Source organism: Ammospiza nelsoni, chromosome 3 (genome assembly GCF_027579445.1).
Source record: "Ammospiza nelsoni isolate bAmmNel1 chromosome 3, bAmmNel1.pri, whole genome shotgun sequence".
Lineage (NCBI taxonomy): Eukaryota > Metazoa > Chordata > Aves > Passeriformes > Passerellidae > Ammospiza > Ammospiza nelsoni.
In genome coordinates, this window is record NC_080635.1 from 36,751,611 (window position 1) to 36,778,622 (window position 27,012).

The following is a 27,012-nucleotide window of genomic DNA, read 5'->3' on the forward strand; positions in this document are numbered from 1 at the left end:
CATTCTAGTAGTATTGTTCTGGGAGGTGTTCAAATAACTGAAATTCATTTTCTATTCACTTGAAAAAAGAGATTTCAAGAATGCATGTTGTGAGTTTTTTTCATTCTTGTCTACTTATTTACATCTACATCTCCTTCTAAATGTAATCTCTTTTATTTTTTCAAGTGAAAAATGCAGGATTGATTTTAATTTGTGAAATGTCTGTATATTACCCTATGACTGTGACTTCACAATTGAACATGCACCATGTTGAGACACTTGGTATAAATGTTTTGGTATTTATATCCACTATTTTTAAATTGGCTTTTGTCTGGGTTTCATTTATTTCATAATAATAGTAGTAGGAATAATAATATGTACTATATATTGTTGTTGTCATCATAGTTATCATCATTGTTATTATTATTACTTTGATTAGCTATGGTTTTCTTCTAATATCTTTTCCAAAATTTAAAATAAAGCTTTTAAGTTATGAAGATGTTTTACTATACTTACTTAGGACGAGTTGCTTGCCTGCTTATATGTTCTAAGAATAATGAAAAAAAGAGGGTACCACTGCATTTTAATATCACACAGAAATTACTACTATGAGTGAGGACAGTTGAATAATGCCAGGAGTTCAGTTTAGCTTGTTTCTTTAGTACTTAATATATGGAGATGCTAACCATTGAAACATAAAGGCTTTTCTCTAAAGTTAAATGAGGTTTAATAAGATGGATTAATTTTTAAAATTTTATTTCCATTAGGAAACCAGTGGAGTTTTATAAACAATAGCCTTCACACTCAGAGTCTGAGCAGATCTACTAAAGGCAGCAGTAGCCTCGACAGACTGTATTCCCGAAAGATCAGGAAGCAGCTCGTGCATCATAAACAGGTGACTTCCTGCGTGGTAGTGGCCATTTTCACAGAAGTGTCTCATTTATAGGGTATCTCATTTCTTGAAACAGCAGCTTTGGCATTGGGACTCATTCAGCCTTGCTTTGGCATAGGTCTGATTCTGTAGCTAAAGGCTGCCTAACTTCTTTGACATTCATCTAAAACCATGGGGCAAGGGATCTGCTAGAAAAACACATGTTGGGCTGTACTGTTGTACTCTGTTGGACAATAAATACAATGTACTTTCTACATAAATCTGAGTACAAGCACCTAAGCTGTGATTTAAAAGTATTTTAAAAGCTCAAGTTACAGTTTGAACTGAAGATTGCTATCATGTGAACATACTGATCCTTTTAACATCTTATTGCTTAAATTTTCATTTATTCCTATTAACATTTTCTTTTAGCAACTTAACTTATTAAAAGCAAAACAGAAGGCTTTGGTGGAACAGATGGAAAAAGAGAAAATACAAAGCAACAAAGGATCATCATACAAACTTTTAGTAGAACAGGCAAAACTAAAGCAGGCTACTTCAAAGGTATGATGCTCTGAAACTGTAACTGACTTCTTGTCCTTTATGTGAAAAGACCTGTTCCTGCAAAGTCATTTTTGTCTTACTTTGACCTTATTCCAAAAGTTGTTTCATCATGGCTGCTATCAAGTATATTCTAATACTGAAAAAAAGCAGCCATCCGGAAATTTATTGCTCTGTGAAAAATAGTTTATTGTTCTACAGGATTCTTTTAGGTAGTCATGGCCAAAAATACTAATAAATTTGTAGCTTCAGGGATGTCAGTCATGTCATTAAACTTTGGATAACATACAGCAATAGAGAGATAAAGTAGGACTTTTTATGGGTAGCTTTTGTGCATGATGCTCTTCTAGATGCTTTCCTGGTTGGGTAATTGAAAATAATCATGTCAATGTCTGTCTTCCCGAACTAATAAATATGACTTTTGAGAATTATTTTTGAAGTTTGTCATAAGCTCTTTAGCTTCCTGAAGGTACCCACCACTTCAGTTGTGGCATCTTGCAATAGGCCCCAGATTTTGAGAGTTGATGATGTAGTTAAAGAATTGTTTTGGCTATGAGACGAGATGCTGAAATTTAGGGATTTCAGACAATGACAATGTGGACTTTGCAGGGAACACAAAAAATGTGTTAATCTTACTAGCTATCAAACTTAGGTGATATTTCTCTTGAAATATCAATATTTTGAGAGAAATATTTCTCTTGAAATATTTACTCCCTAGTTCAAGAAGTATTCATGTCTGTTAGGATGCCTGAAAATAGGTCTGTGGAAGGAGATTATATGATGTTGGACCTTACAGGCAATCTAAAACGAATCTTAAAATTTGTAGCAATTATGGAAAAAAAAATCACTAGCATAAAGCCCTAAGTTTTCACTAACTGTGCTTGTCATGAGCTGTTCTTTCCTGCACTATCTTCTGCTTTATTCCAGCAGATTATACCGAGGGTGCTACTCCACTGGTGGCCCCTTGAGACACCTTTAAATGAGTTACTGGCTGAACTGTGCTGTCCAGCTGTTTTAAGTCTCACTTGATATTACCCATGTTGCGTTAAAAAAAGTGTTGAACAAAAGATAATTCTTCTTGTAGTTAAGGTGTTACTGGACCCTTGAAAAGTTGCATTTTATGTGTTTTGCCATTTTGCCTACTAATCACTTTTAGTTATGACAAGCTGTGAGTGACATGAGACATATATGGCCTTTAGGAGAAAGTGAAACCTTTGTCTTACTAAATAGCTCTTTCTGTGGTCTACTTCAGTAACTACTGCATAAGTGAGATTATAAGAGGCAATTGTGTTATCTAATGTACACTGCTAGTGTAGCTGATACAATGAGCTGAGCTGCTAAATGAATGTCCTTAGTGGATGAGAGGATTAATAAAAGCACCTTCTTGTCTCCATTGCATATAGGCCTTCTGTCAGAAAGGTTTTAGTTCAGAGCCATGATCAAAAATCAAACTAGTTCAATTTATGGTATGAATGATACATACTTTGAATCATGGCAGTATTAAGGAATTTAGAAATTCCTGATGATTTATCAAATGTGAAGAACTGAAAAGTCAGTGTTCTTGTAGAAGTAAATTTCCATGCTATTTTTGTATGCAGTTTGCTTTATGGTAACTGTAGCTTTATGTACATGTGTGGAAATACGAAAGAAACTTTGAAAATATGTATTTTCAGTATGTGCTATAGTATACATAAGGCTTAATTGGCACTTTTGCAGAACTGAATTTGATTATGCATTTGTCATCTGAGATAACATGCTGCCAAAACAAATTTCTGCCAATAAACCCTTCATTCCGTTCCAGATTCTCATATATTTTTAGATTTCCTTCTATTTTTTTAAGGAGTTCCACAGTCTCTGTTATTGCTGCCACACTGCTTGATTGGGAAAGGATTTAGAGGTCAGCTTTAAACTGTAACTGTTGTTTCAAATTTAATTTCTGCAGCACTTCAAGGACTTAATACGCCTGCGTCGAACTGCAGAATGGCCTCGTTCTTCCTTAGATACAGAAGTATCAACAGCAAAGGAAACTCCAGAAATTGAACCACTTCCCTTTACACTGGCACATGAACGCTGCATTTCTGTAGTGCAAAAGCTGGCACTCTTTCTCTTGTCCATGGACTTTACTTGTCATGCAGATTTACTTCTTTTTGTTTGTAAGGTAAACAATATGGAGCATCACTGTGTAGCTGCAGTAGCAATCACATTACATTAATTTTCTATTGCTGCATTTTTGCTTGTTTGATGGTAAGAATTAACTGCAGCACTAAAATGACTGCTCATTTCTGGTGAAGTAGTTTTTCTGATCTGTCACATTTTGTGTGACTTACAATATTGTGGCTTCAAAATTGCATGGAAAAACTAACTTTAAAAAAAATATATCCATGTAATTACACTTGTAAAATTCTCAAGTGTGAGCTCGTAAAAATACTTGATTTATTTATAAGCAAAATCTAATAATCATAGAAAATAAAGTTATTGTATACTTTCATAGGGTTAACTATGAATAGGCATATATTTATCTTTCTTATTTTAATAGGTTCTTGCTAGAATTGCAAATGCTACAAGACCAACAATTCATTTATGTGAGATTGTAAATGAGACTCAATTAGAAAGATTATTGCTACTTCTTGTTGGAACTGACTTTAACAGAGGAGACATCTCCTGGGGAGGAGCATGGGCTCAGTATTCTCTGACTTGTATGCTGCAGGACATTCTAGCAGGTTTGTTTTAAAATCATTCTTTAGAAGGTATCTTGCACTTGAATCTTTCTTCCTTTAGTATTTTGGGGAGGAGTTTATCACTATGTTAATCTGCTGACACAGACTAAATTATTAAAAAACCCCAAAAAATCATAACATTTAGGTTAGTGTGTAAAAATGTGATTTAAAATTGCAATTAGAGTGACTTGTACATTGAAAAATTAATTTTATTTGACCTGATTATTTGAAAATTATTCAGAACATTTCTCCTTGAAGAAATAAGCCCCCAGAGGATTTAGAGTTACATGAAAAAAATGACATTGGCGTAGACACTGGGATGTTAATTTGTAATGGGAATAAAGTTTAAAATTAAGTTGTCTGCTAATTTAATACCTAGGAGAGTTGTTGGCACCTATAGCAGCTGAAGCTATGGAAGAAAGTGCTTTGGGAGAAGATGCTGGAGCTTCAGCTGGAGATTCTGATGACTCTCTCCAGCAGGCCACAGTTCAGTTAGTGGAAACCATAGATGAGCCTTTGACACATGACATCACAGGTAAATTATTCCATAATTCTCTATATGCGTATTTATTGAAAAGAGTAAAAAACCATTTTACTCATCTATCAAGGTATCAGTAAAAGACTTTTTGGTGATAGTATAAATAATTTTGGATAATATAGGCAGATTGAGTAATTAATTAAGTTAGCTTTACATCTGGCAAGTAAAAAATGGTTATTTTTCATATTCTTTTTAAAAAGGCAACTTGATTGCATATTTTATCTTTTTCCACAAAGTTTTAATAGTAAAAAGGTTAAAATTATCTGTTTAGTGTATTATGCATCCTCGTTGTATAATTTTAACTTGCTAATGTTAACATTCCTTTAATGATTCAAGGTGCTCCACCCTTGTCATCATTGGAAAAAGATAAGGACATTGATCTTGAATTACTGCAAGACCTGATGGAAGTTGATATTGATCCTTTGGATATTGATTTGGAAAAAGATCCCCTTGCAGCCAAAGTCTTCAAGGTATGTCACACCTAAATTTTCAAGATAACCTTTACATGTGAGATAGAAAAATCCTTACTCTCTCACACTTCTTCAGTAGTGGTATTTGTTATCTTAAACCTGCTACTAGTTTTTTGTGATGTTTAATGTGGAATGACAGGAAAGAAAGCAAATATTCGCTTCTCAGTTGACCACAAAATATTTTACCTTTGCATGAAGATACTTGTGTAAACAAGAGGTTCTGAGTTTACTCACATATTACCACATGTTGAAGACAACAAATGCATAATAAAAAAACAAGATCCAGTCTGGTTCTTTTTATTAAGAACAGAGCACCATTTCTGTGACTGATCTTAAGATGAGTTTATGTTGTTAGTATTGTATTTAAAAAAGGAGGCCACCAGTAGCTTGTGCTCAGATTGGCTTCAGACTATGAAGAGAAGCAACTCACTTCAAAATTTACTTCACTGGGGAACAAGAAAATTACTAAGTACATTTATACTTAAAATTAAGGCTAAATATACGCATGTTGTACAATTACAATGTTCTCAATGTCTATGAAAAACCAAAAATATTTAGACTTTAAAGAAACACACTGTTCATAATGAAATATTGAGTGTCTTTTCTGTGTTAAGAAGCATAACGTTTGGAGTTTTTCCATGCCTCTCACTCGTGACTTAAACCTCTCATTTGAATTAACCTGAATTATCTGTCTCACTACTTGCTCAGAAAACACTGAATTTTTTTTTTCTGTGTTCCCTCATATGTCCTTCCACCCATTACCTATCATGTAAACATTTTTTTCTTTAAATCTCAGTCTACCACCAAAAATTACACTTACTGATGAATTTCTGTGTTACTGATGTTTCCTGCCTTCTTTATTCTCCTATCATGTCATGTGGTAGTACTCTTTAGTCAGCTTCATCCAAGATATCTTTATTGTCTTATTACCTGCTTTGATGTCTACCAAAAAAATCCCCATAGAACTTCTTGATTCTTCATCCTTCTTAATATTTGCTTCCTTATCTCAAAAATAACAGTTGCCCTTGGATCTCACCATTAAAAAGACCAGCATATGCAAATTGCCTTTATACAGTGTTATATTACTTTGTTCCTTGTGTCCATATGCTTTGTTAGTGTCTTAAAGTATGACACAAGTAGAGATTACTCAACTGTTTCTTTTTCAGAGCCCAGTACAAATAGTCCCTGAGCCTCACTGAGGCTTCAAGGTACTTAATTAGTACAGTTAATAGTATAGTATAGTAGTCTGTCATGATAAATACCTCCTCAAAATATCTGTGTAATGCTCTACTTCCAAATTTACAATATGGTACAAATATGAGAAGAAAAACTGATGTTGACATTTTCAAATTGGCTTCTTGAATCTTTGAGGCAGGTAACTACACTGCTGGATTTTGATAATCACTAAAGATTCACTAGCTTATACCACAGTAAGGACTGAAACAATTTTCTAAAGCTATCAGAACCAATCTTCTGGTTTTAATTTTTTTTAACTTCCACGTTTGTTGTCAGTTGTGAAAAGCTTTGGCAATCTAAAGACTTGCCATTTATTGTTTTTCCTTTGTTTTTTGTTTATTTTTTAAGCCTATAAGCAGCACCTGGTACGATTACTGGGGTGCTGAATATGGCACCTACAATTACAATCCTTACATTGGTGGTGTTGGAATTCCAGTTGCAAAACCACCTGTAACTACAGAGAAAAATGGATCACAAACTGTCAGCATATCAGTCTCTCAAGGTAAGCAATGAATTGAAGTTCTGGTCATGGTCTCTTTTCTGTAATACTGTATTTGACACCTTGGGATAAGAAATTATTTTAGCAATATCTATGTATTTTGAGATGAAATAATTACATTTTATATATGCCTTTTTTTTTCCTGTAGTAACTGAGAGAATATAATGTAAAACGTACATTTAAAAAAGCCCAACATAGCAGAAAATCTTATTTTCTAGCATTTTGGCATGTACTTATAGGCAGTTTTAAATCATTTCTATTTTCTCAGGAAATTTTGGAAGCTCTTTTGTAGTTGGCTTTACCCCAAAGGAGTGAAGTGGCACACTTGTTTCATTTGTAGGAGTACTACTAAAATGGGTGATAAATTTTTCTTTTGCCACATTGGGAAAAAACAGCTTTTTGGTTCTTTTTTGAGAGCTGTTGCCTTAGGAAGAAATTACTTGAACATACGCAGATTGTCATGTGTGATAGTAAAGTAAGTGTGGAAAGAAATTTGGATCTGTTTCACAGAAATACAGTATTTTAATAATTACATATTTCAGGTTTGTAAGAATGTAATCGAAAATTAGAGGAACAAAGGTGAGATGAGCTCAGTTGTTCAGAGCATGTTGCTGATAACACCAAGATTGTGGGTCCAATGCCCATATGGGCCATTCTCTTAGGAGTTGGATCCTTGTGGGTCCCTTCCAATTTACTATATTCTATGATTCTGTAATTATGTATGTCCTTGATATACTCAGTTTTACATTTTTTGTTGCCTTCTGTAGCTTTAGATGCACGTCTGGAAGTTGGACTTGAGCAGCAGGCTGAGCTGATGCTGAAAATGATGTCCACACTGGAGGCTGATTCCATTCTACAAGCATTAACAAACACATCTCCTACATGTAACTACATGTTGTCAAATCATTCTCTTCACATAATGATCATGATGCTTTGAAGTTTGTAGTAATGTTTTCTGTAGTCACTTAGTAGTTGGGAAAAAGGTACATTTTGCTTGCATTTTCTTACTAGGCTGAACTTAAGAGATTGCTCTTTATTCAGATTTTTGGTTAACTTAAATGCCTGTATTTAAGACATTTTGTGAAACAGTCAATTATGCATGTGGATTATGCTACAAAGAAGGGAAAATTTTCAGTTTTAGGTCTAAGTGCAAGCAAACATTAACCTCCTGTGTGAAGCTTCATTCTTGGTATTTGAAAGCTCTTTGCATTTACACCTACTAAGTGATGAAAGTGAAAATACTTCAATACAGTTTTGAACTCAGCTGTTCAGTGAACTTTATGTTACAAAAACACTCAGAGTGTTTTACTTTTGAACTTTTTTTCAGTGAGTTGTGCTGCCCATCTTGTTAAAATGTGTTTCTTTGTAGCCCTCTGGGTACTTCAATATACATGCAGTCATAGGCTGAGTATGTAGTGATGGAGTAGGTTTAGTGATATCTTGAGAGTTTATTCTCTGGAAGTTCATTATTGTCTGCAACAGTTGCACTGTAATGGATAAAAGAGATGTTCCAATTGTTTGTCTTACCAGGGCACTGCTGCAATAGCTGTGAAAATGTATTTGTGTGGACTCGGTTCCAAAAAGTTTTTGTGAAGATGGAAATGTTTGATATTCAAATATGCCACTACTATGGCAGTCAGTAGTCCAACTGAACACTATGTTGAAGATGTTCTTCCAAATTATAAAAAAGTGTCTTTCACTTAAGTACAAAATGCAGGAGATAGTTATGAAATGACTTCTAGCAACTTTTCAGAGTAATTCATGGGGGGATGGTGCCCTGTTTTGTTTTCCAGTGACGCAGTCTCCCAGTGGCACAGATGATTCCTTGCTGAGGGGATTACATGTTGCTAACCAAAATGCCCAACTGATTGTGCAGTTGTCATCTATACCTATGCTGAGTGCATGCTTCAACAAACTCTTTTCCATGCTGCAAGTCCACCATGTTCAGGTAGAGAATTTTGAATTTTAAATGTTCTGATAGTATTTTTCTCTAAATTTGAGAGTTGTTTTCCACTACTTCTTGCTACTTAGGATTCAAGTAATCTGTTAGGTTATGTGCTTCATTGCTTATGAATATGTCATGGACAACAGTACTGTAATAGACAAATTACAACAATGTAATAAACAAAGCTCTGAAAGCCTTTGCAAAAGCAGGCATTGCTTGTTACAGTGGAAAACTGGTATACATTTGCATATTTAAAAACAAGTTTGTATGTCCACTGAATGATAATTGTTTGCTTATTAATGAAAAATGTCACTAAGTGACACTTAATGACAAATGGAGATTTGTGGAGGTTTTCAAAACCCAGTTGAATAAACCACCAAGTGACAAAGTCTGATATCTTCTTTGGCATTTCTTTGAGCAGATGAGATTGGATAACTTGCGAAGGTTCCTTCCTATCTGAATTATCCAATGATCCTGTATGGTAACAGCAAATGTAAAAGTTTGCTTTTTGAGAAGTCACTGGTTTAGCAATGCTTTTCTTGATTCATACAAAGGAATGCCATGCATGCTATGTATATAATGATTAGATGCCTACCTCCCTCTTGATATTTTGATAGAGTGGCTGACTCCATCCCTCAATTGTTCTTTACACGAGAAACTGTTTTGGATGAGATGTTTAAACATCCTTGATGCTTCCTCAGAATATCTAAAGTTATGTTCCTCAGGGGAATTATTCAGAGTAAGCATCAGCATCTCTGAGGTTTCTCATTAGATAAATGGGCCTTTTGAATAATTTTGGTTGACTGGGAAACTATCATTTTAATAACTTTGCAAAAGCTTCCCTGCAAACCTGTAAGCCTACCTGTACATGTTGCAGGTTTAGGGTTATGATAAAGATATTTCCAAACAGTGTGTAAAGCTGCATTTTCTTAACACAAGTTTGAATGAACTTCTTCAGAGAAATTATTTGGAAGAAATCAGTTACAAAAACAATAGCAGAAGCAATTGTTAGTCAGGCTGAATTTGCCTTGAATACAATGTTTAGCAGAATTTTCAAATTCAGTGAAAGAGAGAGTGAGTGTGTGTGTGCAGTGAAATAGTAGCAGCTGAGAATATAGATCAGGCTTTTAAAATTAAGATTTTGATGCTCTGGAGTTCTGAGTTTGTTCTTATAGTGGGTTTTTTCCCTTTCTTTCAGCTTGAATCCCTATTGCAGCTATGGCTCACGTTAAGCCTGAATTCCAGCTCCTCTGGAAGTAAAGATAGTGGTGCTGATATTTTCCTTTATAATGCTAACCGAATACCTGTTGTTTCCCTAAACCAAGGTAAAATATATTAAATGTGGGAAATAAGTTTATGTTTGTTTTTTTTTAATACTCAATTTTTGATAATAAGCAAATTTTTAATACTCAATTTTTGATAATAAGCAAAAAGTATTGCAGTAAGCATTTTTGATAAGATCAGTGTTGAGATAATTTCTATGTTCCTATTAAAGAACTCTTGGTCTCGTTTTCTTCTTAAAGTGGGAAACACATTGCTAGAGTGTAACAGAGAGTTGATTAATTCAATTTTTATAAAATGGTAAAATATGTCGTTCTTAACTCAGAATTATTCCCAAGAGGACTCATTAAAATATGCTTCTTAGTCTGAGATGAACTCTGCAACTGTATGCATTTTTCTGACAAATTTAATCTCCTTTATACCATCCTATGATCCCTCCCTTAACAAAGAGGTCAGCAGAGTGGGAAAGCTCCATTACTGTTGAGCATCAGACTACTAATCTAGTATGAAGGCATGCTGAATTTTATTTTTTTTTTGCAATATGTTATACTATTTAATTAACAAAGTCTATGGTATCTTGTGATAATTAAAAATGTTAATGCCTGATATAATGAACCTGTTACACTGACTTCCATGAGTACATTTGAAATGAGTTTCTTTGTATAATTTTCTTTGAGATATCAGGGTCTGTACACTGTAAAAAGTTCTGTGGGCCAGTTCCTGTGAAGTGTTGGTGAGGCCTCTTTTCCTAATTTCAACAATGCAACAGTGGTTGCAGGAACAGTGGCAACAATGGTCAAAACAAAATGGATGCAAGGAACAATAATATTAATAACAATAATCAGCATAGCACCTTGCAGTAAAAATTAGAAATTTATAGTGATACTTTGAAGATTAAAACTTGGAAAAAACTGTTTTTCTTGACAGCTTCAGTAACTAGCTTCCTGTCAGTTCTGGCATGGTATCCTAATACTTTACTCCGGACGTGGTGCCTTGTGCTTCACAGCCTAACACTCATGACAAATATGCAGCTTAATGGTAAGTTTGTTTGGTTGGTTTTCTTATGTTGACAGTTTTAGAGATGTACAAATGAATGTTGCTTCCATCAGAAGACTTCCAGAATATTCCTTCTGTCATATGCATGCTTTTGTTCTCCATTAACTTTGGGCTTTTCAAGAGTGAGCTCCTTGAATTGCTTATACCATGGGAAACAGAAACTCTTATGGTAAAAGAAAATGTCATTATAAGTAAGTCATCAATGTCTTCCAAAAAACATTTTAGGACTAGCTGATGATCTCTGGGAATTAGTTGTGTAGTATGAGAAGAAGTAGCAGAAAGGAGTGATTAAGTTGCTGTGAATGAGATTGAAGTTTTTATGACAGAGTAGGAATATTTTTGTAAATATGCAGGCACCAGTCACTGCTTATATTAAGCTATCTGAAAATAAGCCCCCAGCAGCTGAATCTATTAAAATAGAAATCCAGCCATTTCATTTCCCTATGCATACCAGAAATATCTCATATTCTCTATATTGCTCTATAACACACTAGAAATAATCTCACTTTGTGAATGAGATTTTGCCATAACGCTGATAGAAATTAAAGGAAGTAGTTTTTAAATATTGCCTATGAATCTTTTTTTCATATTTGCCATTTCAAGTCATTGACTTTAAGATGCACTTTGTTTGCAAAATTTTTACTTTCTGTGATGTTATTTAGAATTCAGTCTCACAGAAATCTGCTGAAATTTTTGCCATTAGATGAAGAAGTAGAGCAAAAAACTAATGAAAGAGACTTACGCACAAACTGAGACTTCACTCTTATTCGTAGTATTTGAGAATAGATCATGGCCTGATTTCTGGAATAACTGCCTTTAGTTAGCAAGCATATGTACTGTCAACTCTTGAGTCAGTCACACCTTATCAGAAGGGATGAGCACATTCAGACCTATGTGTGAATGTCCCTGTAACCTCCCCCAGGGTGCAGTTGTACACCTGAGTAGTGAAAGGGAGAACAATGGCATTTATCAGAAAGCATTGTCCCTCTTCCACAGGATCTGTTTCTTATTGTGCTTTTTTCAGGGCTTTGAACTGATTCAGTATACTACTATTGCAAGAGTAAGGCTTCACATTTAGTAAAGCTGATTTGTTTGATCACTGAAGGGTATATTTTGATTCAAATTCCAGTCTTCAGAGTTCTTATCTGTTAAGCTCCCTACAGTTTTATTCTGAGAAGTCTTTACATGTGCCAAGAACAAAAATACTATGATTGTTTACAGGATAACAGAACACTTGGTCTCTGTCTGACAAACTAAAAAATGCACTAGAGCCTTATTGAAGCGTTGGACTAACAAAAAAAGACAAATCAAAATGTCTGTATCTATTGCACCTGCAAAATTAGTCTTGATTTTCAGGAATACTGTCTTAGCAAGCTTGGAACACTGATTAGATGGTTTTGGGACTTTGTATCTGTACTTACTGGAAAACTCGAAATTGTGGTCCTGAGTAAGCAGTTTTTGGTTTAGCTGACAATATTTCCATGTCATGAAATAAATATAAGGGTTTAGCTGACAATATTTCCATGTCATGAAATAAATATAAGGGTTTTGCACTAAAACCTTATATTAAAACCTTATATTTGATTTACATTTAATGTTTAAGATTACACACATAATTTTTATGTCTTTATTTTTAAGCTGGTCCAAGCAGTGCCATTGGAGCTCAGGAAAGTACTGCCCAATTGTTGGTGTCAGATCCCAACCTTATTCATGTGTTAGTGAAATTTCTTTCTGGCACTAACCCTCATGGAACCAATCAACACAGTCCACAGGTAATGAGCAATTAAAATAAGAGAAACTTGTTGCAATAGGATTTCAAGACACTTGATAGAAATGTTTTCATTCACAATGTAATATATCCTTGTCTTGTTTCTTCTTCTAGTTATAGACTTAGTTGGTTCTGATGAGCAGCCATAGGGAAGTTCATGTTGTTGATACACTCTCAGTAGTGCTGGTATGTTTTCCCAGCTCTCTGGAGACTTGCCACAGGGAGAGGATGCCATATGTGAATGAAGTGTTCCATTCAGTTACTTTCCCAAAGTCTTGTTGGGTTGGGATAGAAATGCCAATGAAGATTAAGTTTTAATAGCTAAGAATTCCTAAACTTAAAATTATACTTAATTTTCTTCCTGTTTCTGAATTCATGTGGTATCTGCTGCCTCTCCTAATTTCAATTAATGTTTTCTTGTTTTTTACATCTTTGAAATATCTATGAATAGTATTTTAAAAAAAGCCCAAGTGAACTTAACTGTAGCTAGTATTTGCCAGGAGTCTCAGTTTGAGAGATAGAAAACACCTGGTAGTTCCACGGGGGTTTTTTCCAGCAAATTTTCAAGAAAATACGTAGTCATTTCGAGAACTTGAACACTGCACAGTGCCATTAAAGTACTCACTTAAGTATGTAGTTTGTAAAAAAACATTCAGATTAGCACAGAAGTGGATTCTGTATGGAGTACAGTTTGCATTACTGAAAAGAGAGTCTCAAGCTGAAAAAAAAGTCTTAGACAAAGAACTGGATTTCTTACTTTTCACTCGTGATTACTAATAGAAAAACACAATATAAATGGATACAGATTAGTTCTGTAAAGATGCTGTAAAAATTTTCAAAAAGCAAGTTTAGCTATGCAATACTTTCCTGTTCTTAGAAGAAATTAATGTTCTTGAAGACATTTTAGTTGTATATAATTCTTCCTAAAATGTCTTTTTTTTCTAGGTTGGGCCAACAGCAACACAAGCTATGCAAGAATTTCTTACTCGATTACAGGTGCACCTCTCTTCAACTTGTCCTCAGATGTTCAGTGAATTTTTATTGAAATTAATACATATACTTTCAACAGAAAGGTAAATCTTACATGTTTGTTTTTCTTTCATACCCTTCTTTTCTTTAAAATCTGTGTGATTGTGAATCACAACTCAAATGTGTATGTACCATGTCAATGGAAATCATCATTGTTGCTGCAGCAGGACCTGGGCTGCTCCTGGCACATGGAAAAGTGCATCTGGAATTCACACACATCTGTGTAAGGCAGTGTCAATAGAGGCGCTAAAATGTTGGACTGGTTCTATTTAAAGCTTGGTGAAGTAATTTCCTGAAGTAAGGACACTGTTGATGAGCTTACCTATTAAAAAAACTATTCTGAGAGGTCTGAATTAATGGAAGATTCCAGAAATTCATAGGTTGTGAAAATAGTACAGATGTCTTTTCTCACATGGCAGGATGAGCTGTGAGATTGCATAATTCTATTTATGCAATATGCATTTTCATTGCTTTATCTTTGGTGGGTTCTTTTTCTCTCCACATGACAGTGGAAAACACCCTCTGTCCCACTCTCCTGGGGCCTGTTGATGCTCACTGGTATAGAGAAGTGCCTCTGGCCACGGGAGAGAGAAGAGTTTTGGCTCATCTTTCACAGTTCTGCTTCCTCAAGGCAAAGCCGATGGCCACGAGAGTCTGTCTCAGTGGTACACTGGAAATAAGGCAGTTGCTTCGTCTGAAGTACACTAGATAGCATTTCTTTCTGGTATTAATGTTCTGCTCATCTCCAGACAAAGGCTTCCCATAATTAGGGATGAGCTTCCTCAGTTCTGCATTCCCAGTAGGTGGCACTGGTGTTATCTGTTCTCTAATCTTAGAGAAAATGGTTTCTGCCTTCTCTGAGAGATTTTACCTTTGTAACTTAAATTATAGGAGTGGTGTTTACCAAGTTATATAGATGATCAGTGATTTCTATGAGACATGTCATAAAACAATAAAATCATTAATTCACAGCGAATCTTGGAGTGTGTGTCTGCATGCCAGCATTTGTTTAAAATAAGCTAATGAGACTACTGAGAGGGTAGTATTTGAAATGTGTTAGGATTTTTTTGTGAAATGCCATGAAATGGAAGCAAAGCACCAGAAGGGGATTTACATGGTTATTTCTAAGAACACATATAATTATGGAACTGTACTGTGTCAGTAGTATCAGATCATAAGATTAATTGTAAAGAAAAGCAGTATTTTACTGTTAAAATTACTTAAATTCCAAATATTATTTTCAAGGCTGTTTCTATAAAAGGTTTTGTTCTGCATTTAATTTTAAAAGTTCGAGTAAGATTAATCAATGGGAAGAAAAAAAAATCCATCATGGTTTCCTGTTAGCAACTAAGTAATCCTCATGATATTAAAGTATTATGTGACTGCTTTCCATGAGTTTTTCTTGCAAATATAGAAAACTTTTCACCAAGAACTGAACAGAACTGTTCAGCCTGTATATAGACTGTTCCAAGTGTTTACCTACAAAATTACAAAACAAAAGATGAATCCTAGCCTTTTTTACAGCTAACCTCTTAATCCTTAGTGGTATCAGGAAGGTGGTGGCATGAGTAGGTTCTGCAGGCTGTTTAATGACCAGTATATTAAAAAATTACAGAAACTTGATGCAGGTGGAAGATTAGATTTTGCTTCAACATACATTTCTGGAAATAGCTGGATTTTTTATTTATTGGAAGTCTGGTGTGCTTTTGAATCCTTAAAAATTCAAGGAAAAAGACCACACTCAAACAGCCAAACCTGTATAACTTGTAATATCGCTCTTTCTTTCTTCCTTTTTTTTTTTTTCTTCTATTTCTTTCAGGGGTGCTTTCCAGACAGGCCAGGGACCATTGGATGCTCAAGTGAAACTCTTGGAATTCACCCTGGAACAGAATTTTGAAGTTGTGTCAGTCAGCACTATTTCTGCAGTGATTGAGTCCATAACCTTTCTTGTGCATCATTACATTACGTGTTCGGACAAAGTGATGTCTCGCAGTGGCTCAGACAGCTCTGTGGGTGCTCGAGCCTGTTTTGGAGGCCTTTTTGCCAACATTATCCGTCCAGGGGATGCCAAAGCAGTTTGTGGAGAAATGACAAGGGATCAGCTCATGTTTGATTTATTAAAGCTGATAAACATTTTAGTTCAACTGCCACTTTCCAGTAACCGAGAATACAGCGCCCGTGTTCCAGTAGCAAGCAGCACTACAGACAGTGTGTCTGATGAGGAGAAGGTTTCAGGAGGCAAAGATGGCAATGGAAGCAACCCTAATACTCAAGGATCAACTGCATACGTGGCAGACTTGGTGTTGGCCAACCAGCAAATTATGAGCCAGATTTTGTCTGCTCTTGGCCAGTGTAACAGCAGTGCTATGGCCATGATTATTGGTAGGTATTTTCTGAGTAACATGGAAGGTCTCTTGGATGGTGAAATGTTTAAAACTTCTGCAATCTCATAAGCTGGGTGTAGATGTGAAAGAATGTGTTACAGAAATGACAGGAAAAAAGAGAGAAGAAGCTAAAGGGGAACAGATGCATGAACAAAGCCCCTAATAGGAGGTGGGATACAGTAATTGAAACCAAACAGAAATGTGTTTGACATTTGAATTTGCTGAATCTCAGAATGCTTAATGTTAAAGGACCTCTGGAGATTGTCTAGTCCAGCCTTCCTGCACAAACTCAGAGCCACTTCAACTGAGAGCAGGTTGCTCAGTACCTTGGTTCAGTTGGATTTTTAATTCCTCAGGGCTGAAAACTCCACGGCTGCTATGGGCACCCTGTTATAATGTTCAATCATTCTTAAAGTAGAAAAGCCTTTTTCTTATGTTTAAGTGGAATTTCCTGTATTTCAGTGTGTGGCCATCAAATGCCTCTATGCGTGAATTAGGATGAGTCTTCTTTGTACAAGACACCTTACCTCAGTTATTTTATTTGCTATGTATTGGATGATTTTCCTTTTTTAAATCACTTTTGTAAAATAGAGATTACAATCATGTCCCTTTCATAGAGAACCTAAATTTTTCCTCTGTTTTATCAGAAATTGCATTGACATAATGTTCTAGAAGTTGCAGTCATATATTTTTGGGTGGGATCTTCCTGCTATGAACTAGTGAGGGACATGATGATACTTAGAAATCAAAGGTGCTGTTTGTCACACATTTATCTGAGGTGCATTTTCTCAGAGAGACTGCCTATCTTTGTGACTTACTTGTGATGGTAGCATAGGATTTATTTGCACAAGGTAAACCACTGGCTGAAATACCATGGATTTCTGCATGTGCAAAGCATTTTGCAGGAGGTTAGACCAAGACCTGCACTCCATTTCAGGTGTAATAGTTGTAAGATTTTGTTCTCTTTATACTCATTTTCTTACTTTGAAGCAAGTTGCTATGGCCTTTTCTGTGCTGCCTCTTTTAAGCAGATAGAAAACTTAACCAGTGCTACTATCAGGAAACAGTTACTTGTTCAGTGAGCCCTCATGATTAGACCAGTGGTTTATTATGAAAGCATGAAAGCAATTGAGGAGGAGATAGTTATCTCTAGTAGTCAAATTAAACAGGAGGCAGGGTTTGACAAGCCTGCATTGTGCTGTTGGAACTGTCCTGAAATTAATTCTAGAGCATCTCCTCCATCACTTTGGTTAGTTGGTGTCATATTGCAAATACACTATGAACACTGGAAGTAGTTTGTTCTGGGAATAGTGGTTTGTTCTGAGTGTGTGTTTTTGGAGTGAAATTCAGATATTCTTCTCAACTTTGTCTTTCTAAATCACTGACTTTTGTCTGGCAGTTGTTCTGCATTTTTTAAGGACAGTTCGGAAAGATAGTTTTTTCAAAATGTGTTTCATTGAAACTAGTGTTCTGGGCCAGCTGATCCCTTTAATGGATTGTTTTTCCAAAGGATTTTTAAATCAGGTTATTGAAAATAATCTGTCCATTTATTTTGGGAAGATGTAACACGGCTATTTGTGGGTTTAGTTCCTTCAAGAAAAACTATATTAAGCTCTCTCTGGACAATTTCTGTGAAAAAAACATTTTGCGGGACTGCAGCCAGGGTTACACAGGATCCAAAAATCAATTATCAGCATATAGTAATAAATACGTAATAACTAATGCAGTATGGAAAGGTACTACTAGGATAGGTAAACAAGATGTCTGCAAATGTTACTGATAGGTAGTGGCTCTGATGTCAACATTTATGCAAATAGTGTTAATTTACTGCATCTGGCAAGCCAGCTTGTCAGGATCCAGGATGGCCCTGAGTAATTCACTTGTCACATGAATTTAAACATTTTCCATTCTTGTTTTCCTCTTATGACCGTTGTGTCTGTTTCATTAGGGTTTTATGTTTTGTAAATGACAAACTGTGAAAATCATACCAGTAACAGTATTCACCTCCTGTCCTATCTCGTCCTTAGCTGAAGGTCCTCCCTCACAGCAAATCCAGCTCACTTGACTTCAGCTCTATCATTCATTCCATTTAATTTTTCTTGGCTGGACAGAGGCTGGGTCTTAGGACTGCTTTATTTGTTGCTCTGCATGCATTGCTTATCAGTATTTGCTTTCTTGGCAGTTTAAAAATGACCAAACACCTGGCAGTTCTCTTGCCAAAAGGTTTAAGACATGCTCCAAAGATCACTTGAGCACCTTGATTTTTATTATTATTTGTTCATACAGCTTCAGTTTCTCAGAATGGGACAGAATTATTCTGTGGTTGTCTTACATTTAAATCTAAAACCACTTTTTACAGCTCTTCCAGATCACAGTCATATGATTGTAAGACAGTTGTATTTATGGAAGTAGTCTCTTCCATGGGAAGATCAGTGTTTTGCTTTCTGTCTGTAATCTCAGCAATGTGTAGTCAATATTGCTGATAATTGATATTCAGAAAATTGTCCTGAATAAATCCTGAGCTTTAATAGTGAGAAACAGAATGCCAGGAGAGGTATTTCTGATAGAAATATATGAGTTAAATATTTTGTGGAGGTTTTGGGCAGCACAAGGGCACTTTATTATCAGAAAAAGATCTTAAATGTGAGTTGCTTCTTGCTAGGAGTGATTCCAATCCTTGTAGTTACCCTGTTTCCTTCACCAATTACACTCGTTTTATGGTCTGATTTGATTTAAATTTCCTGACTTCCTGGGTCAAGTCTTCCTATCTGGGAGCACTAATTGTAAGTCATGTGATCCTGAAAGCTGGTCCATTTTTACTTGGTAAAATCCATGTGAACATTTGAATATTCTTGAGTTCTCTTAATGTACTATTAGTGGTTTGTTAGATCTCAGTTTGTGACCTTTGAACTGTCTGCTTTTGTTTAGGTGCAAGTGGCTTACATCTGACTAAACATGAGAACTTTCATGGTGGCTTAGATGCAATATCAGTTGGAGATGGGTTATTCACAATCCTGACAACACTTAGTAAGAAAGCAACAACAGTTCAAGTGATGCTTCAGCCTATTCTTACCTACATGGCCTGTGGATACATGGGAAGGCAGGTAAGTTCCCTGAGGCTTGCTGTGCTTCAAGGTAGTTGATTCTGTAATCAGTAGTAAGGTCAGAAAACTAAAGTATTGCTATGTAAAAGAAATGTTAACATTTTTACAGCCTCACTTCATTTGGGTGCTGAAGTTTGGAAGCCTTTCTCTGTTGCCTGTGGTAGAGGGAAAGAATTTTCTCTAAGAACATTTTGACATTCCTGTAAATGTTTCTGGCTAAAGGCTTGAAGATGGAACAGATATTTTATTATGTGCAAGTGAGAAGCACATTTATTGTGGCTATTTTAATGCTCATTACTCATATTTCTGTGAAGATGCTCACCCCCTGAGTTTGAGCTTTTCCATACCCCAAAGACTTTTCCTGTGTGAGGAATGGAACCATGTGGAACATGGCATTGTATATGGTGGCAGAGAGATTAGCTGTGGTGGCATTTCTTCCCTGGTAGTTTTGCCTACTAAAAGGGGAGGCTGAGAGCTGTTACTTGAATTTCTACTGTACTAATTTTGTATGAAATCATGTAATTCTTAATTTATTTTCTTCTAGGGTTCTCTTGCCACATGTCAGTTATCTGAGCCACTGCTCTGGTTCATTTTACGAGTGTTGGATACAAGTGAGGCCCTGAAGGCTTTCCATGATATGGGTAAGAATGTCTTCTCTTTAGCCACATCAGATGAAGAGTTTGATTTAGATTTTTTTGGCACTTAGAGTACATATATGTGTTGACATGTATTATTAAACAGGCCTTTGCTTGTGTGGAATCTGTTGTGTGCTCCTGAGCAGTATTTTTTTCTCTGTGCCCACATTATACACAGGTGGTGTTCAACTTATCTGTAACAACATGGTAACAAGCACAAGAGCTATTGTTAACACAGCAAGAAGCATGGTTTCAACTATAATGAAATTCCTGGATTCTGGTCCCACCAAAGCAACAGACAGCAGTTTGAAAGCCAGAGTGCTTGCTTCTGAGCCTGATAATGCAGAAGGAATTCATAATTTTGCACCATTGGGTGAGTAGTGCTGCTTTGTCTTAGATTAATACCTACTAGTAATTTCAATGTGTATCAAGTTCTTAACAAAAAGTAATACAATAGTGTCAAATGTTCCAATACTACTAAATCATCTCTTGAGAGGTGTTGCTGATGTTTCAGGGTAATGTTGAGGCATGAGGTTAGTCCCCTCCACCACAGGTAGTAAGACTTCATGTGGACAGGGGAGAGAAGGAGAGGGAGTGAACTGTGTCTAATTAATACATCAAGGTGAGGCCCCTTTCTCCTCCCCTGGGTCAGGAGATGCCTGGTTCCAGCCCACCATCTGCCTTAGACATAATGAGACTCAGTAACTTCTCTCAAGGCACATCAATTTTGGTGGAGTTTGTACAGAATCATGGCATGGTGGGATAATAGTGAATGAGCCTGAGCTCTGTGAAGCTGGAGCTGATATTGCTGATGATGCTCTCATATCTACTTCTGACTGCTCTCATGTGACCTGCACAAGCATTTGTTAGAATTTCAGGGCTGTTTTGATAGCAATACAATGGCTGCCAGTTAACTAAAATGTGTGTGTTTTAAGAGGTAGTGGTACTGCAATATCTTACCAAGGCTTTCCTTTTCAGTACTAGTGTCTTTGTTTTCTGTTGCTGCCCACTAGCCTGGTGCAGCTCTTGAATGCATTCATGCAGTTTGTCTCACTGACCAAAGGGGATTAATCTTAAAATTTCTGGAGACATTGTTCAATGAGAAAGCAGTCCATTCAGTCCTGTGATTCAGATTTAAGAGTGTCAAAAAGAATAGCATTGTGAAAGACAATAAAAATGGTTTATTTGGTAGAATAAGGACCACTGGAAATCTACTTTGCTCTTCATAAATTTCTGAATGGTAAATTTAGGAATCCTGCACATGTTCATTCTTTTTTACTTTAAACAATAAAAATCCTAAGCATGCATGGTGGTAGGTTCTTGCCTACCTTATCTTCCAGCTTATAAAGTGCTGCAGTTCTTGATATTCTGCCATGAGGGCATCTCTCTTAATATTTAACTTTCAGTCAGGAGTGTGCTTTTAAAATTAACCTTCTGGTTACCCTCACTTAGTACATTCTAATTCCCATCATTTGGTAGTCTATGTAGCACATTCTGATTCTCATCATGTGGTTATTCTCTGAGATGGGCTCAATTCATTTTGGGATGAAAGTTTATCAATGTCCAGCTGCTGCTAGACATTTAGTTGTGGGATCAGGCTGTAGCTACTTTACAGTAAAACACCACAAGTACCTGGAGTTTGGAACAGCTCAAATCTGGTCTTGTATGCCGTATAACCTGCTAAGGAAGACAGCCTACATCTTCCTTCATCATTCTTAACTTGTGCTAGGAGTAGAAAAAGAAGCAGCAACTGTGTTCAGGTTTTTTTTTTATTCTGACAATTTTTTTTTAGGAAAGGGTTTTCATGTGAAACCTTTTAAAAGAAAAAGGGTTGCAGAAGTTGGTTTTAAATTAATTTGTTATTTTAGTATTTAAAATGTGTTATCTGTGATTTAACTGAGTTCAAGTTCTAAGCATGCTGTTTAACCTGCGCCTTTCTATTTGGTTTGATTTTTGTCATGTACTCTTGAGAGTAAGTTTAGAATTTTGGCAGCAGTTTTCCCCTAGCAAATCTCAAGGACATACATATGCATGTGGTATGTAAGCTGCCTATTTAAAACAGCTCAGAGTAAAAGAAGAGTAACTGGGCAGTGGGCATTAAATATGGGATATTACTGATAAAGCAGAAGAGATTAAACAGGAAAAATAAGATATTTTCCACAGTTCAGGTTGTAAATTAATCTGAGTTTTATTAATAAACATTAATAATCAATGTTAATGGTGCTGTTTTGAAGGTTCAATCACCTCAAGCAGCCCCACTGCCCAGCCTGCTGAAGTGCTGCTGCAGGCTACTCCTCCCCACAGACGGGCTCGCTCTGCTGCATGGTCATACATATTTTTACCTGAGGAAGCTTGGTGTGACCTCACAATTCACCTTCCTGCAGCTGTGCTGCTCAAGGAGATCCACATCCAGCCTCACCTGGCCTCTCTGGCAAGTAAGTAGATTCACTGATGTTGATGCCAGTTGAAAAATTTGAAGGTTGGGATACAATACAAAGAGTGTAATCAGAGGAACTGAAGCTGTGAAGTTGTTTGAGAGTAATGCCTGTAAAATAAGTTTGAAAAGCTGGCAAATTCTGCTTTCCTTGAGAACAGAAGTCCTTCCCTCTGCTTGTTTTCTGGTGTAGTAGATGTCATGTGCCATTCATGTTAAATATGTCAAAAAACTTTGTCATGCTCACCAAAACCCAGTGAGAAAGTGATATTGGTCGAGGCTCTTCAGGCATAATGCTTGTGTATGGTAGTTGGGAAAAAGCATGAGATTTTCAGCTCTTGCTGTTGTAACCCTGATAGGGATACAGTGTTTTCAGTGACAGGACTACTCTTCCTCTGAAGTCTTTGAAATAAACTGTATATACCATGTATCAAAATGCTTGTGCTTTTTGACATGTACCGTCTCCCAGGTGAAGTTCTCCAGCTGCAGTTCTGTAGTAGTGTCTGCCTGAGACCATTTCAGTCATTCTGTTCTCTGAATTTTAAGTGTTGACTATGTAGCCATGATGAAGACAAACTGGTACAGATTTTAAAATAGTGTCAAACCTTCTTATCTTACTCTGTAGCTTGCCCTTCATCAGTGTCTGTTGAAATAAGTGCGGATGGTGTCAATATGTTACCTTTGTCTACTCCTGTTATCACGAGTGGTCTCACCTATATAAAAATCCAGCTGGTAAGAGCTGAAGTTGCTTCAGCTGTCTGCCTCCGTCTCCATCGTCCTCGGGATGCCAGCACCCTGGGGCTCTCTCAGATCAAACTGCTGGGCCTCACTGCCTTTGGAAACACCTCCTCTGCCACTGTCAACAACCCCTTCCTTCCCTCCGAGGACCAGGTCTCCAAAACGAGGTAAGGCTCCAGTGTCAGGGGACAGTTTGTGCCCGTTCATGGTTTAGTGTTCGGCTTTTTTATGGTGTTCGCTTCTCTGAGTCAGATCTTTCAGTAGCAAATTCTTCCTCCTTTCTTTTCCAGTATGAAGGGATGTTGATGCAGGGCAACCCCAGCGTAGGGAATAATGTGCTCTAACTCTATGATTTCAATAGGCTGAACAACTGCTTTATTAAGCGGTGTTATATTACTCTAATACTATACTGAAGAAATACTATATTACAATGGTACTTAAGAAAAACCTGACCATGTCTGAGACAGTCAGGACACAGCTGTGACCCAATTGGCCTGTCAGTCCAAACAACCATCACCAGAATCCAACTAACAAATCACCTTTGGTAAACAATCTCCATAACACATTCCCCATGTGCCAAACAACAGGAGCAGCAAGTAGAGATAAGAGTTGTTTTCTCTTCTTCTCTGAGCTCCTCACTGCCTTCCCTAGGAAAAATCTTGGGAGAGAGAACTATGTCTCTCTCTGTTCAGAGAATGTGAATAACACATCAGAAAAAATAAGCAGTGCTTCTGCCTTCTTTAGTAGCATGCTTAGTCTGCAAATGTAAAAGGGAATGTTTTGTCCCTGCAATGGCGAGAGAATATAAAGCACAGGAGAGCATTTTGAGTTGCATTTTTTGTTTTTAATGGGTAGGCAGTTGTCAAAAAAAATGGAGTTCCAAAATACTTCATATCCTTACAGAAGTCATCAGAGTTACATAAGTATTGGAGCAGGAGTAGAAGTAGAAGAATGCAATGTTTTGTGGAAGTCATATCTAATATTGCTGTTTGCAGACATTTCAGAAATAGGAGCTGAAGGTTCTTACAATTCTGGCATATCAGCAAGATTTCTTTTCAAAAGTGTTTATTTGGTTAGGTGGCATTTTGAGTTTCTTACTCATTTTAAAAATAAAAATAAGTGAATACTTTAAGAATTTTTTTAAAGTGTCAGCATTTTCCAACTTTGAATTTCATTTACAGGAAGGATTTCTGACATTTCCTGGCTTTTAAATTTAGCTTACTAAGTTGTAAAAAACTCATTAATTTTAAATATTTAATCTTTAAATCTTAAAGGTTATATATTTGAAGAGAACGTGGGAAAGTTTTGAAAACCTTTCTTTTGCAGGGGAAAATTTTGAGAGCATAAGTAAATTTAGAGAACATGAATACTTTAGCTGTGTATTTATAAAAGCTGTATAACTGAAATTGGTCTTTGCTCTTAAATAGAAGAAAATTACTATAGCCAAATTATACTGTGTTTTTATTTAAGAAAAGGTTGTTATAAAGTCACACAAGAATAACCAGTATCTAAAGAAAGGTCAATGTGTGTTCTTCATTTCTTGAAATATTTTATTGTGGCTTTCAACTTAATGTTGTAAGTATCTCAGTAAAACAGTGATAGTAATGTGAAACATATATTCAATAAAATTGGCATAAATTTTATTTTAGACATAGCAGAGAACTTGCTCTTTTTTTATTAATGAAACTAATTGATTTAGGAGTAAGTGATTTCTGAAATTAAATTGTAAGCCTAATTTAGGATCTGTAATTAAGTTGACATTTTTTAAAACTGTGGTAAAGGTTAGTTGTCAAAACAACTTGCTAGTTGAGAACTTGTCAGTGAAAGATGGCATTTATTTCACATACAGCTTAGATTGCCATCTTGTTCGCGATTCTAGTTTAAATAGTATTGTGGTGTAAAGTCTAATAGATGTGTTGCCAAATTGATTTGATTACAATAGGTTTATTTCTCAGGATTTATTATTAAAAGAACTTCTCAACAATTTTGTCAAAGAATGAGAGACATGAGGGAAATGCAGTAGCTAACACATTTTTAATTCCTGTGCTTTTTCTAGATGTATTTTAAATCAGGTTCCCTAGGGTTCATGTAGTTTATTGTAAATATGTATGATCTAAAAGTTTGTAATGTCAGGGAAGTTGTGCAGGTGTATAATTTTAATGCCAACTACTGTTGCACTTTCACTCATTTGATGTAAATAAAAACAATACACAAGCAAACAAAACCCAACAAAGAAGAAAAAAAACAAACAACAATCCATAAAACCAAACCTTCCCCACACCCATCCCCATATATAAACACCTTCTCTTTCATCCTTCCCTCAACAGGAAGGATTTCTTCCTATTGGAAGGAATATGTATGTGAATTGAGAAATCTTGAAAAACCTTGTAATAAAACTAAGGCAGGCTCTTAACTCATTCTGTCCACAGACCCTGCCTTTCTTATATTCTTAATCCAATGATTGCAACAGGATTACTAATGTGTATTTCATTGTGGTCTTGAATTCAGTCATTTGCTTTGCTCAGATGATGTTTGATCATGTCACAGAAGTTTTCTGCACTACTTGTCCTGTAATCTAATACAGGTAAGTAATGCAATGAAATAATACATTAGCTCATTTTTCTGTTTTCCTTTTCAGTATTGGATGGTTAAGATTATTACACCACTGCCTCACTCACATAAGTGATTTGGAAGGAATGATGGCCAGTGCTGCAGCACCCACTGCTAATCTGTTGCAGACATGTGCTGCTTTACTAATGTCCCCTTACTGTGGGATGCATTCTCCCAACATTGAGGCTGTGCTTGTGAAAATTGGGCTTCAGTCCACCAGAATTGGCCTAAAATTGATTGACATTCTTCTAAGAAACTGCTCAGCATCAGGGAGTGATCCTGCAGGTGAGTGCAGTGTATTTCTTTTCAGTTGCTGCTTAAAAGCATTGCTTGTATAAAAGTACAAATTCAGTGTATTTACATGATGCTTTCTGATTCTGAGTCTGGGTTGCTCATTGTGCTTTGTTGGGCTTCCAAGTATCACAGTCTTTGTATGTGGGTAGTCCTGCCAGGATAAAGCAGTGCTCCCAGAGTTGTTTGGTTTTTCATAATTAGATGGGTGTTTTGAAGACAGCATAAGATGCACAGTGTATCCTAAATGCCTCTTACTTTAGACACTGCGTGCAGATGTTTTAAAATAAAGACTACTGCCACAAATGCTGCTAAGGAGAACGCAGCAGAATTTGGGCAGCAGTAGTCTGTAAAACAGTATGAATTTTGAACACCTGAATATTCTGAGTATTTTCAACATTGAAAATATTTATGTGTAGAGGTACATAATGAAGATATAATTACGTTCTATGTCCCACAGTAAAGTATTGCAGAAGCTGTTCTGTTAGTGAACTGGGGGCTTTATAATTATGGTTTCATACCACTTTGCTGTTTTGTAGTTCCTAAATGAAAGAAATTCAATTTTTCCTGTTTTGAGGTTGCTACCAGAAAACACTATTTGTAAAATAGCTTCCATTACTTCTTTTGCTATGAGTTAGTGCTTCAGCATAGACTTCTCTCTTTTGCTGCAATGTTGTTAGATAGGAAAGTACTTAGTGGCAGAGCAGAGGATAAACACAGTGAGGAGAAGCTGAATAGGAAATAATCTGTGGAAATCTTCAACTGTAATCGCATTGATGGAAATTTGAGTTAAATAAGCTTTCATTTTGAAAAAAAGTGTTTGCTTCTGTAAAGCAAGAGGTTTGACAGCTCTATTGGAATTAGTC

The 27,012-nt window shown here is 36.1% G+C and overlaps 1 protein-coding gene across 1 annotated transcript in view; it reads left to right on the forward strand.

Annotated features, from left to right (window-relative positions):
• BIRC6 (baculoviral IAP repeat containing 6) overlaps positions 1-27,012 on the forward strand; it is a 177,975-nt gene that overhangs the window by 66,958 nt on the left and 84,005 nt on the right. Inside the window, exons 33-52 of the mRNA XM_059467370.1 lie at positions 747-874; positions 1,283-1,414; positions 3,354-3,569; positions 3,948-4,131; positions 4,508-4,663; positions 5,003-5,136; positions 6,721-6,874; positions 7,639-7,755; positions 8,665-8,819; positions 10,015-10,141; positions 11,025-11,135; positions 12,792-12,925; positions 13,867-13,994; positions 15,770-16,332; positions 19,263-19,438; positions 19,983-20,079; positions 20,252-20,446; positions 22,308-22,508; positions 23,133-23,412; positions 25,884-26,140. Of these exons, the coding sequence (XP_059323353.1) occupies positions 747-874; positions 1,283-1,414; positions 3,354-3,569; positions 3,948-4,131; positions 4,508-4,663; positions 5,003-5,136; positions 6,721-6,874; positions 7,639-7,755; positions 8,665-8,819; positions 10,015-10,141; positions 11,025-11,135; positions 12,792-12,925; positions 13,867-13,994; positions 15,770-16,332; positions 19,263-19,438; positions 19,983-20,079; positions 20,252-20,446; positions 22,308-22,508; positions 23,133-23,412; positions 25,884-26,140 (3,645 nt within the window). The remainder of the gene's footprint in view (positions 1-746; positions 875-1,282; positions 1,415-3,353; positions 3,570-3,947; positions 4,132-4,507; positions 4,664-5,002; positions 5,137-6,720; positions 6,875-7,638; positions 7,756-8,664; positions 8,820-10,014; positions 10,142-11,024; positions 11,136-12,791; positions 12,926-13,866; positions 13,995-15,769; positions 16,333-19,262; positions 19,439-19,982; positions 20,080-20,251; positions 20,447-22,307; positions 22,509-23,132; positions 23,413-25,883; positions 26,141-27,012) is intronic.